Below are 14,515 nucleotides of genomic sequence, written 5' to 3'. Positions count from 1 at the left end.
TGGGGCAGCCGTCGTCTTCGCTTGGGCGGACGCGGTCGCTGCGACACGCGTGTCTTCTTTCAATCTTTCCTCTCGCATCTCTTTCAACTCTCTTCCGTCTGCACTTTCCTTCTCATTCTTCCTTCAGTCGCGACAGAAACAACAGGATGTGCACCATGGGTTTTTTTCACACGTGGGACGCGCCGAGCAGTTATCAATGATGCAAAAGTAAAAAAGGAAGGATGAGGTGCAACAAAAACAAAGCCTTAACATGTTTATGTTTATGGGGTTTAACGTCCCAAAGCGACTCAGGCTATGAGAGACGCCGTAGTGGAGGGCTCCGGAAATTTCGACCACCTGGGGTTCTTTAACGTGCACTGACATCGCACAGTACACGGGCCTCTAGAATTTCTCCTCCAAAGAAATTCAACCGCCGTGGCCGGGATCGAACCCGCGTCTTTCGGGTCAGCAGCCGAGCACCATAACCACTTAGCCACCGCGGCGGCGAAAGCCTTCATAACATCAGTGAGTATAACTCTGACAATGCAGTAAACAATATTGAGCTTCAGAAAATAACAATAACAATAACAAGCCCACTTAAAGACGATGCCGATTTTTGGCGAAATCCTGCAGCGCGTTTACGACCCCAATTAGCCTTCTACCTCAAACGAACAGCGACGCGCTGTGGGCGCCTTAATAAGCGCGACACCTGCAAAACAGAAAATCCGCTAGGAGGCGCTGATTTACTGACTTTTTAATAATTTAAAGAAAGGGAAGGGGTGGGGGGGATAAGGTGGCGGCAGATGGCACAGGTCTGGGCTAATTGGGGAGATACATGGCAGAGGTCCTTGACCTTCAGTGGGCGCAATCAGGCTGATGTAATAATAATAATAAAAAACGCTTTGAAAACAGAGCGGCGTTCCTTCGCAAAACACGCGGCTGCACTTTGTGCTGCAAAAACTGCGAAGGATGCGGAAACACCGAACAAACACGCACCGCTCGGCCGGAACTGCAGAGTGCCCGGGGCACGGAAAGGGAGCCAGGGAATTCGAGCGCATATATACAGGATGGGTACTGCTTGATTCCCTCCGACAAAACACGCACGAACACGTGTGCCTGTCACAACACGGGCCTGTCACGCGGCACCGTGACGAGCCCGATGGTCACAGCGCGGAGGAAGGGATAAAGCGAGATAGAGGAGTGCTAACCGGGGCTGTTTAATCGCACTCATTGCGAGACTCCCAAGCACCATCCTTTAACGAATGAGTCAGCTGGTCGGTTCGAAATTTATTAACAGTCCGTCGCGGGCACTGGGGGGCAGCTAGGTGAAGCGCTCACAACCAATGGCTTAAATCAATCACAAGGCTGTTCGCTGTATTCTTCTGCGCTAGTTGTAATGATTACATGTTCCAACTGGCTCAATTAATCATGTCATCAACAACGAGTATATATCTTCTCAACCCTGACACCCCGCCGGCTCCTATCTGGTTGGTTTGGTTTGGTTTATGTGGTTTAACGTCCCAAAGCGACTCAGGCTATGAGGGCCACCGCAGTGAAGGGCTCCGGAAATTTCGACCACCTGGGGTTCTTTAACGTGCACTGACATCGCACAGCACACGGGCCTCTAGAATTTCCCCGCCATCGAAATTCGACCACCGCGCACAGATCGAACTTGCGTCTTTCGGGTCAGCAGCCGAGTAACATAACCACTGAGCCACCGCGGCGGCTCCTTACTAAACTTCCTAATTATCCTCTTCGAAATTTTGTTTATGCAATAGCATATGAATGTTCACCGAAAAAAAAAAATGAAGCGCCGTCGATCATAAAACTCGCCCCATTGGTTGAAGAGAAGTGACGTCACCGGTTCGGATAGTTCCCACTGGTTGTAGGGAAATGACGTCACCAAACATGAAGTCACGTCACTTCCGAAAAGGCATCAACTGCTTCTAACGCTATCGCGTTGCCAATAAATAAGTTAAGTAGGTGTCCCCGTAGTCAAACCACAAAAAAATTATCTCATCCCATTAATTTAGATTTCCATGAGCGTATTCCCAGTGCGAAAGGCCGGCGGCGGTGCCCGCTGATGCAGCTCCTGAGCCTTAGCTTAATAACAAGCGTCTGCTCCCCGATGAACTGCCACTGGGGACTGGGGAGGACAGCTCGGGTTGGGGATGCCGGTATTATTCCCTCAGCGGGTACAGGCCCAAAGAAAGAAGGAGGGGGGACTACTCACCGAGCCCCGTGGGCAGGAGCGTGTCGTCGTGCAGGTCGGCCAGCGTCATGGACAGCGGCCAGCTGAGCTGCGGATGCGCCGCCGCGAAGTGCGCGCTACGCCACGAAGAAGGAATGGCCAGGCTGCCCCCGCCGCCCGGGTGGTGGTCGTCCATGCCTGCATGCGAACGAGGGGGAATCATTAGGCGTCACAAGGAAAGCGTAACGCGGGTCTCAGATGAAAAGAATCTCCGATGAACAAGCACACGGTCATGTGGATTTAGACGCTCTTCAGGGTTCGTAAAGCCGGCTTTCCCGCACAGCGCTTTCATGGCGTCCCTGGACTGGTCCATGTAATGTTCTGATGGAAACAACAAGGAAATGCTCCACTTTATGAAACACGCAAGCTGCGTTATGTATATTCAGCTTTTCAAAATTTGCAGCTCCACCATCAGACGGACACGCAACACTGCGGTGAAGCCGACTTTACATATACAGAAGGGCGTCATTAAGAGCAGGCCATACTGCGTCCATTTCGGAGCCCCATTTGCGCGCAAACGTATACCACGCTCCAAAGTTACCCCACAGTAGCGTCAGCTACATATGATCGCAGTAGCCGAATTTCGCTCGCTTTCAAACTGACCAGCTCGTGAGGCCAAGTCACAACCGTATAGACGGTGCTAAGATACGTTAACTGGGATTTGGCTTCGCTTCAAAAATACTTTCGGAAGCCGCCAAAGCGGCCTAAGCTTTTGGGGCTTTATCGAAGTAGGATATTTTGTACTGTTTACGCATAAATTTGCCTAGGCAACAGCAAAAAAATGCTAAAACCAGGCTGCAGGAATAGCGTCAATGCTGAACCAGAGGACATGGTAACGACAGGTTACGTTTCGACGTATGAGCAGCCCAATGCAGTGAAGACGAAAGAAATAGATGAACGACGCGGCCGCTTATAAATGAATACTTTATTTCCATCCTGATCACACCGCTTGCACTACATAAACTGCGAACTACCTTTTAAATCTATACACAACTTAAACCAGTATAAATAAGACATGCAAGGCGCCAATAGGCCGCACACGCCGAGACACTTTCCACGAGCCGAAAAAATGCTGTTCTATAGTCCACGGCAAACGCTGATTGTACGTCAGAGCCGCATGACAACGGTCCAGGCGTGTGAAGCCACAAACTGGACGGGTGCGTAGTTAGGATCGGGTGCTGGCAGTCGAGTGGCTACGACACCGGCGTCTCCGGTTTACTGTCGTGCCCGAGGTAAAGAGGATGAGCTTTGCGCACAAACGGTTAGATCTTGTGGATTTAGGACAAGACAGAGCTGATAAATGTTGGCGGCGCTCTGTAAATAGAACAGATCTTCTATAGGTCCCTTCCACTTTGACCCTATGTTCGAGTTTCACGTGAGGTAGCCGCGGGAAGGATCAAGAGAGCCATCAAGGGTCGGAGGGAAGCTTGGCACGAATCAGTTTACCCTAACTCCTCCCGGGAACAGGTTGCGGCGCCGGTCGCGATCCTTCCGTCGCTGGGAAAATTACCCCATGGTCGCGTATTGGCAGTGAAGCGAACTAAATAGAACAGGGCGGTCCGACTGTACGGCACAAATAAAGTTCTTGTGCGGCCGGCGCTCCATGACCTCGGTCTCTAGAACTTTGAGGTGGAGATCGCGCCGACAGTTGTGAACCCACGAAGCGCGCAAGCTGTTTACTGTGGCTCGCTGGGGAACCCATTCGGCCAGACGTCCCGGGCACAACAGGAGGCAGTGAACATGGCAAATGCATTGCTTGTTATGGCTACCAAACACGTATGAAAGCGAGGTAGGAACAGGGATATAGGATAAAGCTGAATTCGAGCCAGTTGGTGCGCATTCACTGTGCGTCCACAGCGCCTCAAAGACGGGATGGTTTATGGGGGTTTCACGACCCAAAGCGACTCAGGCTATGAGGGACGCCGTAGTGGAGGGCGCCGGAAATGTCTACCAACTCGGGATGGAACGGAAACACCGACCGGCGCTATCTACTGAATTTATTAAAGAAACTTTATATATATTACACGCACACGCCGCGGACAACATGCACCAGCACTCCTTCCGTGACCTTGTCTGAGAAGGAGATGCGGTACCTCACCTCCCACGTGTCACTGACATAACAGTTTGTATATACATGTGTACTGTTCCCTCAATAAATTAACTTAATAGTCGGCGCTTGACTGCCTCCCCGTCCCGTCCTTGATGCGCTGTTGAAGCCCTATGGGATAGGATAGGCGACACTGACTCTGGGTAGGACTAATTGGAATAAATGAAAACACGTCGTTTGTCCTGCAAAGGACGGAGCCTGAGAGGCTACAGACACGACTGGAAAGGGGCGTGCTATTATAAGTCGTGCGGTAGTAAGTAGTAAGGTCACAAACTCTGATCGTGAACCCTCGCCTACGACAAACTGTGAGCACTTGGCAAGAAGTGAACGGTAGCCCAAGCAACGCAAACCTAGTCAACCAGAGATCGATTCTCATACGTTCTTAGACCAACAGAACGTGCACGCTAGTCTGCGAGCGCGCAGCCGCCCGGCTACAAGGAAAATCTACCACAGCTTGCTCCAGCATTGGGAGGAAAATCCGTAAGAGACAGACACAATTTATGTGCCTCAGAAAGAAGCAGATGGCCCCGCATGAATACTGGAACACTTCTGAAGCACAAACAGCGACCAGGCGTAGTCCCGTAAGGGTTCGAAAACGGTGCAGCCGAGAGCTCGTTTCCACCCCTAGCGTCAGCGCTCCGAGCGAGGAACGACGCTTCCGGTATCACCGCCCGGAAAGCTATGCGGCGGCTGCCCGCACTCTTTGGGCCGACCGAGTGCATACCCGCTTGCCACATCCGCTCCCCTCAAACGCGCGCCCGGGCAACGGCGCGTTGCTGCCCAGTTGCACAACAGCGGCAATAGGCAGGACTGAATCGATAAACACAAAAAAAAAAAGGGGGGGGGGGGGGGGGGGGGGGGGGGGGGGGGATGATTCTGATCGGCATGCCTGCGCTGGCAGCATCAGCGGCAGCAGGGGGCACACATTTGTCTCAGCGCCGCGCCCCGTCGCCCGAAACAGAAGAAGAGGCGGCTTCAATTCCCCCCCCCCCCCCCTACCACCACCTCCTCCCCGCACCCCCCTCTCTCTCACGCACTTTTTCTGCAGCAGGCCGCAAACAAGAGCGAACGCGACGACACAGAAGGAGAGAGAAGTCCGCCAGTTGCGTGCACAACGGTCAAGACCGTGCTGCCTGTAGGGGGCGCGATGACCCCACAGAGAAAATCGAAATTGAGCCAACAAGACGCACATCCAAGGACACTCTTGTACGTATTCAGGATACGATTCGGCGATCGCAGGTCATTGGAAGCGTGCAAGGTGACTTGGTAGCCTAGAGGTGGCAGGGTAGGGGGTGGGGTGTAAAGGTGCACCCTGATGCCTAACGGGGCGAGCCGAACGGAGGGAGGGACTACCGGGGGAGGGCCTGTACAACAAACTCCGAGAGAAGATTAATCCCCATTTCTGGTACATGAGGAAACCACTCATGACGGAGCACGCGCACGGAACAAATACCAATCCGAAACATAAACCCGAAACTACGAAAGTCAGTGGTAGACCAGCCACACAGCGGGCGGGATAGCTACTCTACGTCTACGAAAACTGATCGACTTCAAGTGTTCGACGCTCGAACGATGAAAGTAACGCTCAGATTGCGCACCGGCATTTCGATAAAACCATTGTTTCGTTTTCTTTCTTTTTTTATCGCTTCTTCGAGGTCGCCGTAAGACTTAGCGAAATGAAAATTCGTACCTCTCCTTGACTCCGCCCGCCCGACTGCCGCTCCTAAAGTGACTTAATAAAAAACACGCCGTCATAACTGAACACCCCTGAGCCTGTTTTGCCCGAGAAGCCAACTTTATGGCACCACGCTACAGGATCAGCCTGTCCTGGCACTTTGTCGAATAAACGACCACGCACAACGTTACAGGGCGCCGCAACTGACCGAGATCGGCCGCTCTACGAACGGCTGACAAGAGCTCCGTCAGAATCGCTCAGCCGTTACAGCGCCTGATACACGCATTATCGCTCGTTCCCTTCAGGGGAGATTGCAGCCGCATTGCACACCTCGTTTGCAGCGGCTGGGTGCAAACGGAGGCCACACCCCACACTGGCCCTGGTCGCAAGGAACCTGCCCCGGAGGTAGCATACAAAGCGCCTTCAAACCGCCACATTACACTGCAGCTGGCGGCCTATAGCGTCCGGAATACGCAAACAAAAAAAATGATGGTGTGTTTGTGTATTTACGCCCATGCAATGAATTGGGTGCGGTACCACTTCAGTTTTCACTTCGGTTCCGGTGTTCGGATCCATTGTTCACGGGATGGAAGTTGTTCGGACAGTTACAATGTATTAATGCCCACACATACGGGATTGGTCGTTCCGTACTTGACATTCACAGATCCCCGGGAGTCCTCGTACTACTCCTGGCGCAGTGGTGCTATGGCAGGTGCTGCCATCGGTGGAACTTGAGGTTGAGATCCAGGTTCCCCTTCCCGAGCAACCTCTCGCGGTTAATTGAACTGCCACCTGCCAAGGTGGGCAGGTTGCTAGTTTCGCGCGCGCACGCACGCATCTGGGCAGGTTGCCCACAACTTAGTGGGCAGGTGACCAACCTGCCACAAGACAGGCTACGGACAAACAAACAAACAAACAGAGACAAACACACGACGGCTAAATGCTGGGAATGCCCACTATAAGTGCTTACGCACCAGATAAAACTGCCCCCCCCCCCCCCCCCCCCCCCTTCTCGTCTCGAAGGTCCTCAGCGTCACCGGCCTCGTCTATCTCGCGCTCGGCAACAGCAGACGCAACCAACAGCCACTCTTCGGGCAGGAAGAAGCAGTCGGCAGTCATAACAGAGAAGACGACGGGCTGCTGACCCGGAGAAGCGTTCCGTCGTTGCTGTTTCTGATTTTTTTTTCTTTTTTGTTTCCAAAGCGCCCGGCATCGCCGCCGTCGCTGCACGGAAGCACCGCGCGCGCGGATGCAGCCAGGACCGAGGAGAGGCTCTTCATCTAGCCACCCCCTCGCCCACTCGGCCGCTCCCCCGGATGCGCTGATCGTGAACTTCCTCGGCGCTGCTGCTGGTCAACTTGATCGGCGCTCTCGCCCGCGACGACCAAGAAGAGGAGACGGGCCGCAACAAGGCCTCCTCGGTGCAAAAAAGGAAAGGAGCCGTAGCCGGGGGCGAGGAGAAAGGAAGCAACAACTTGGCTGCACCCCCCCCCCCCCCCCCCCCCCCCCCCCCATCCTCCTACTACCCGCTCCTCGACGGCGCAAGCACAAGAGGGGCCCCCGGCCGATCCCGGATCTGGCTCGCCGGCGTTTCGCCATAAACGGCGCCCGGATTTCTCCGTCCCTTCCCTTTACCCCCTCCCTTTCTCTCTCTCTCTCCTCTGCTGCCAGTGTGCACGACGGCAGAAGAAGCGCGCGCCTCGACCGACGCAGCCGCGAAGCTGCGGAAATTCCTACGTCCGGCCCGCTGGCGCGCTGCCGCGGAGTCAAGGTGGTACTGCAAGTCCGCCCGGACGGCCGCCACTGCTTTCCTTCTTTTTTTTTTTTCATTTCTATACCACGCCGCTTCGACAGCACTGAGTCATTTTCCCGTAAAACAGAAGTCTCGAGAACAAGACGTCCGGCTCACAATAAATCGCAAACAAGGTCGTTTCTGTCACCGGGTGGAATTTCGAATCTGGCATCTAACTGATCGATCACCGGTCTTATCGTTTCATGCAGGTACGCCGGCATTGTGCGCGAAGTTCTGAGGAATTCTGCGGAAAACTCGAATAGAACTAAGAGCTCTAGCTTAGCGCGTCCTTCCGCCTGCCACCATTAATAAACGCAAGACAGGCCGCCGCCCAAGTCAAGGCAAGGCTGGAGTAGCCGCCGTGTCGGAGTCCTGACATATACCAGTACCGGGGACATGGCGTCTCGCTTGCTCAGTGGGCATGCGAACACTGGGGAATGCGAAATGCCCCCGTGCTGGCCGAAATTAATCCAGAGCCCTCCAATGCCCACCTTTCACTTCCTTCTTCATCACTTCCCTCGCGGCGCGAGTGAGAAATGTCGACCGAGACCGCGGCTATTACTGCGCCTTTCCTCATAAACGCGCACATTAGCAAGCTTGCACCGGGTTCCATGCCGATGCCAACACCTCGCACGGACGCTGCAGCGAGTTCTCGAGTCGCCGCCATGAATGAGACCAACCTGCGCGCAACACGGGGCGGCGGGAAGCGCCGCACGGCCATCGCGATGCGAGCAAGAGGGGCCGATCGGAACAACCGGGCATGGAGATCGAGCCTCGCCCACATCCGGAACACCAGCGCGAGAGGGCGAGGAGGAGGAGGAGGGGGCGAGTCCCATCGTTGCCGTCGCACCCCCGTGCCAGGGGGCAACGGTCCAGATTCGCGCCGCCACATCACAGCGAGCACAGAGCGACGCCTTTGTTCCACCCTCCGGGATGCACGCCTGTCGTGGATGTAGCGACGCTGCAACGTCTCTCGCGTACAGGGTAACGCGATAGCCAAATACCATCCGACCTGCGTCGTACGGAGGGTGCAACAACTGCTGCACTTGTTGCAGCGACAGGAGGGGTGAAACGCCGGACCGCAAACAAGCCCCGGAAAATTTCTATTTCTGAGATCACATGTTTGCACGCGTCAGCCCTCTACTCCATAGTTAACGTTACTCTTTCGTCTACCACGAACACATGAACCGCGCTATAGCAGACAGTAGACACCTATAAAGCATGCCGTATGCCGTGCTACCATTATAGTAGTACCGGGAGCCCGCCCACCGCCAATGAGCACGCGCTGATTGGCCCCGATTTCTACAGGCGCGCGCGCAGCTGCCTAAGGCTCCTCTATTCCTTACAGTTGCCGGGTACCTGGCGCCATCTGGCGCCGTAAAGGCAATTTGCGCATGCGCATTGGATGCGCGCAGGCAACCAGTACTGCGGTATCAGTAACAGTAACACACTACACGGCATGCTAAAGGTGTCTAGTGAAAAGTCCGCGGGATAACGCAGGCTACAGAATGTGCAAAAGAAGTACCATTCTAAGGGGCTTCAGTATGCTAGCATTATGGCTAAAGCTCGATGCGAGGAGGTGACGAGTGACGTGTCGCCCTTGTGCATACATAAAACGCATATCGGCATCGAATGCGTACCCGATCCTGGAAATGCTCTCAGGACACCGGGGATCACCCTGAACACGATACGTGACTAAGTTAGTACGACCTCATGCTCCAAGTACCGCAAACTACGCGGATGGCGATAGGCTTTCCAGAAGGCCGCACAAAAGACAAAGCTGGTATTTAAAGCGTTTTATCATTAGAGGTCCCAGAGTCCATAAAAAATGTTGGGTTGTGTACACAACCTGCCAACAGTGGCAGGTGACAAAGTGGAGACAGGGAATTGGAGCCAACGCCAGTCAGCTTTCGCTTATTAATGCGCTCAGCCGGCAAACATTACCGCTTCAAGCAAGGAGACGACCTAATGCGAATGCACTGTCATTGTGTAATGATAATTAAGGGGATTTTTTGGTGGTTTTGAGGAAAGAAAATGGCGCAGTAACTGTCTCATATATCTCGGCGGACACCCGAACCCCGCTGTGAAGGAAGGGAGGTGGGAGTGAAATAAGAAAGGAAGAAAGAGGTGCCGTAGTGGAGGCCTCCGGAATAATTTAGACCACCTGGGGATCTTTAACGTGCACTGACATCGCACGGCACACGGGCGCATTCCACTTTCGATGGAGGTGAAACGCAAATGAGCCCTGTGCGATGTCAGTGCGTCTTAATGATCCCCAGGCTGTCGACACTATTCCGGAGCCTTCCACTGCGGCACCTCTTTCTTTCTTCTTTCACTCCCACCTCCCTCTCTTCCTTCACGGCGGGGTCGAGGTGTCCACCGAGTAGTGAGACAACTACTACGCCTTATATAAGAAAGTCCCTGCCAACCATAATCCACAATTCCCTAAACAGACGGGTTCATCTCCTTTCGCTCACCAAAGTCGTATACTACCTGCTACAACATACTGAAACTACACATGCACACCAGAAACCAGCTGAAGCTGCGGAATGAACGTAATGGAAACGCTTAACGGGTGAGAAAACGTTCCTCGTTGCCTCCGCTTTCCCTTCAAAAATCCCCGATATATAATCTGGGAAAATAGATGCGTACAAATATATATATACACAACCGTTCCCGATACGTACGTACGTTAAAGCTGTTGCGGAGAACAGGCACCGCCGGTTAATCGCTCCAAGAGCACTACCGATGCACTGAGACCCTACTGACACACATAAACTTGCGAAATAAAGGCGGCGCGGACATGCCATGCCAGAGGCCGTGCACACTGCAACACACAGAAGTATAGAACTTCCTCGTGCATTAAAGGCTCGAGCACAGGCTTGCCATTTCGAATGAATGAAGACGGAAGAAAGGAAGAGGAGGGAAAAAGGGCGTCCTTGTCTCGTTAAGACCACCATTACGCAGCGAGCGAAAAATCAGCCGCCTCACTTTTCTCTTCCATTTACATGGGGCGCGCAATGTAGAGTCAATTATTGCTGCTTAACTCCCTTAGCGCTCATACACAAACGGCTGGCTCCGGTCCAGAGGAAGCCGGCCAATCCTCCATTAAGTCGGCCGGGACTTTGGCGAAAGACGTCAGCGCAGCCACCAATAGCAGGAAGCGGCGCGGGCTGCCCTCCGCGGTAGATAAAATTTTGTTTTTCGTTCTCTTCCAGGGAAGTCGTCCCAATGCGCCGGGGCTGCACAGAAGGCGCCGTCTGGCGTTGGGCAGCTAACAATTCGTGTGCAACTCGGCAGACGCAGAAGTCGACAAACAAGTTGGCGAGCGCTGAAGGTTAAAAACAAAAGAACTCGTTCGCGGAATCCGACATGCATAGCGCGAAATAGCTGAGAGCTGAAATGTGTACAGGCAGCTTCAATACCAAAAAGGGAACCGCCAGTTTCTACACGACGAAACACGAATGCTGCCGTTACTTCCGATGGAAATTGCTCACGGGGGTCATCCAGAGGAAAGCTATTTAGAACGGAAAAAGCGCACCCGCCGCGGTGGCCCAGTGGTTTCAGCGCTCGGATACTGAGCCGGAGTATCCGGGTTCGAACCCGAACTCGGCGACCGCGTTTCGATGAAGGCGAAACGCAAAAGGCGCCCGTGCGCTGTGCGATGTGAGCGCGCGTTAAAGATCCATAGATGGTCTAAATTATTCCGGAGACCACCACTTCGGCGCCCTCACAGCCTGAGTTGCTTTAGGATGTTATACCCTATAAACACACAAAAGTGCCCTTTTCTACCACAATCACGGTGTAAGCAAGTTAAAAGTTAACACTGTGAGTCACCCACTACTGATAAATACACATTCTCCTGTTCCAGATTGAGAAGCGAGTGACAGAAGTGGGGAGGCAGCTTCGGACATTCCCCGAGTTGCCAGTACCGTGGCACTTACGTAACGCCGTGGTCGAGGTTTCAAATCAAGTAGTACGCAACCTCTGACCGAAATAATCGCGGAATGCGCCGTGGATGAGGGTGGAAGTAAATATGCACATGTGCAGTCGCTTCCTGGGGACCGTTGTTTCGATGGGCACTTCGACAAGGACCTCGCCCTGTCTCTCAGCCAGCGCAACCACTCCAGCCTTATGGCCAACTTTCAAGCGACTGGCGCCAATGTAGCACTAGGGTAGGAAGCAGGCACATATCCAAATTAGGGGGTAATCAATCTCAACCTCCCTGCCCCTTGTCGTATATTACCTTATCAGTACTCTTGTTCGGCTTGCATCGCCAAGCACCTAAGCACCTCGCTCGCCCCATCGATATCAGAAATTACATTTAGCCCCTACCGAAAAAAGTATCCTCGCTACGTGCTTGCATGGTAGGAAATGACTCAGGATGCGCAAGCTTGGGTACACCCCCGTTCCTGTGGCACCGCATGCAGGTAAGAGAACAACCTTCAAACACAGGAACAGCGGAGACAGGAAACCATGCCAGTGCTTTAGACCTGAGAGTGCGAATCTTCGCCGACGCGGGGCAGCCACTACGACAACAGGTAGATGGAAAGATATTAACCACATACATACCGGGTAGCGTTAGCCCCTCAGGGCCTTTCATTAGCGGCAAAAAAAAAATAATCAAAGATAAAAAAAGTCGGTCAGGGACGGTTCAGCGCGGAAGCAAACCACATCTCGCGAGTTGCGTTTTTGCCGACAACCTCCGCTAGCGACACAAAGCGGGCAGACGCTGCGCCTTTTCTAGTGGCACTGGCTGGCTTATTACTTCTTCCTTTTCCTATATTCATATCATCCAACGAAGCACACCGGCAACAATGGACGATTCCCAGAAGTGTCTCGGGGAAGCCACCTCGGCGTCCAGTACCCGCCCTCGCGCCCAAAACGGAGAAAAGAGCAGGCAACAGCAGCAGGGCGGAAAGCGGCGCTACACACCGCGCGGCGCCCTTGAGAAGAAGACTGGCGACACCGCCGGCTCACTTCCTTCCTCGAAGGCGTCCGGCGCAGAAGGAACGTGCACCCTCACCCGCACCTCCCACATCAGCTCAAGCCAGCGATCGGCATGAACGCGGCCAACAACGAAGACAGCGAGAAGACGACGTCGACGGAAGAGGTAGTTTCCTGGTCCCGCAGCAGAGAGAGAGAGGAGGTCACTTTCTCCCGCATGCGACAACGCAAGCGGCAGTCGCAACGGCGGTGCTGTATGGCGGCGGGACCTTGTCCTTGACGAATAGGAAGGAAAAACGTTCGGACCGACGAGACACTAACTACCCGCGAGGCCTTTCCTTTCCGCGAGGCCCGCCCACAAATCACCGCCGCCAACAATGGCACCGCCACCACCGCCCGCGCCCGAGGAAGCGGCGTCACACTACCTTCCTTTCCTCGTTCGTACCTGAATACGGGCGCCGTCCATATATGGCCAGTGCTCGAGTGTTGGACATATATGCCCCAAAGGTATGGCTTTTTACAGGAGGTGCCCCAAGAAGCAAATATGGGGCAGACAGAAGCCATCCGTCATTTTCACCAACGACTGTCCGTCCAGTGCGCGCCGCCACACATCAGCGCGTGTGTGACTGTTTGGAGAGGCGAGGAAAAAGGTGGCCAGCCGGAAAGAGCCTCGCGCCGCTGGCGCCCTTGGAACTGGGGACACAACGGCTTCCTTCCTCCAGGAAAGGCGGCCGCCGCGCACGACACCGCACGCACCGCCGCAGGAGGAAGGAAAAAGGCGCCGTTTCCTGGTGCGCGTCCCTGGACCCGTGTGTTTTCTCTTTCGGCTAGGCCGAGCAGCTCACGCGATGCCCGCCCGTGCAAGAAGAAATTCAACGTCGCTTCTCCTTTTTGAAGAGGCGAAAGTCGACAGACTTTCTCAGGGAGAGACCGAGCCAGCTACCTCGGAGGAACAGCAGGGAGACAGACGGCCGCATCACCCTGCGTCCATCACAGACTTCTACGCCTACTTTCTTTTCATTGTTTCAGTTTTGGTGACCACCATTCCTGACACTTGAAACCGCACACCGCTGTGCGTTTAAATGGGCAACACTGTGACGTGAACGGAGGAAGTACTTCCTGCTTTTCTTTCTCGCGCAACAAAACAACAGCACGCAACAACATCGCGCCTTTCCTTTTTTTTTTTATATGCAGCTCACCGCACATGGCGAGCCCGCCATCCACTCTTTGTTAATTTATTTAATTGCGAGGAATTCACTCTACCCTAAGAGACAGGACAAAGGGTGCGGAGACGTCCTCCCGACTGCAAGGTCCTGTACCAGTATCCCGCCTAACGATACAGCCCCACAATACCGCCCAACAGCAATATGGCCCCCGCCCTGGGCGCAACATCGGGCCAAACTGCAGCCCACATCGACGCCGTCGTAACCTGACAGAGGTTTCGACGACCTTGTAGACCACAGCTCGGCCCTTGTTTGATCGTCGGCATGCACGCGCATGATGAATCTCCCCCGATATCGATATGGTATCAAAAATAAAGAGAATAAACAAACAAACAAAAATTAAACGGCGCACGATACCCGCGCCGCCAGCCCGTATACAGAGGCGCACGCGAAGCTCCGGCCGCGCATCTAAGGAAGAATAATGGCCGCGCGGCAGCGGGGGCCCCGCGCCAGGGGTGCCGGAGGAAGGAAGTGTGGCCAGCAGCCGAACAACGCGGCTATCTCTCGCCGCCGTCCGGTTGCGAGGAAGAAAACAGAGAGG

General features: G+C 54.1%; 1 protein-coding gene across 2 annotated transcripts in view; it reads right to left on the bottom strand.

Moving 5' to 3' along the window:
* aop (ETS variant transcription factor anterior open) overlaps positions 1-14,515 on the bottom strand; it is a 126,748-nt gene that overhangs the window by 43,152 nt on the left and 69,081 nt on the right. For both annotated transcript variants that reach the window (XM_089564572.1, XM_089564567.1), the window contains exon 2: positions 2,213-2,368. In XM_089564572.1, the coding sequence (XP_089420698.1) occupies positions 2,213-2,366 (154 nt within the window). In that variant the 5' untranslated portion in view covers positions 2,367-2,368. The remainder of the gene's footprint in view (positions 1-2,212; positions 2,369-14,515) is intronic.

This window comes from Amblyomma mixtum, chromosome 1 (assembly GCF_055824585.1).
Source record: "Amblyomma mixtum isolate Tamu chromosome 1, ASM5582458v1, whole genome shotgun sequence".
Classification (NCBI taxonomy): domain Eukaryota; kingdom Metazoa; phylum Arthropoda; class Arachnida; order Ixodida; family Ixodidae; genus Amblyomma; species Amblyomma mixtum.
The sequence above is the reverse complement of the archived record's forward strand: the minus strand, read 5'-3'. Positions and strand labels throughout refer to the sequence as shown.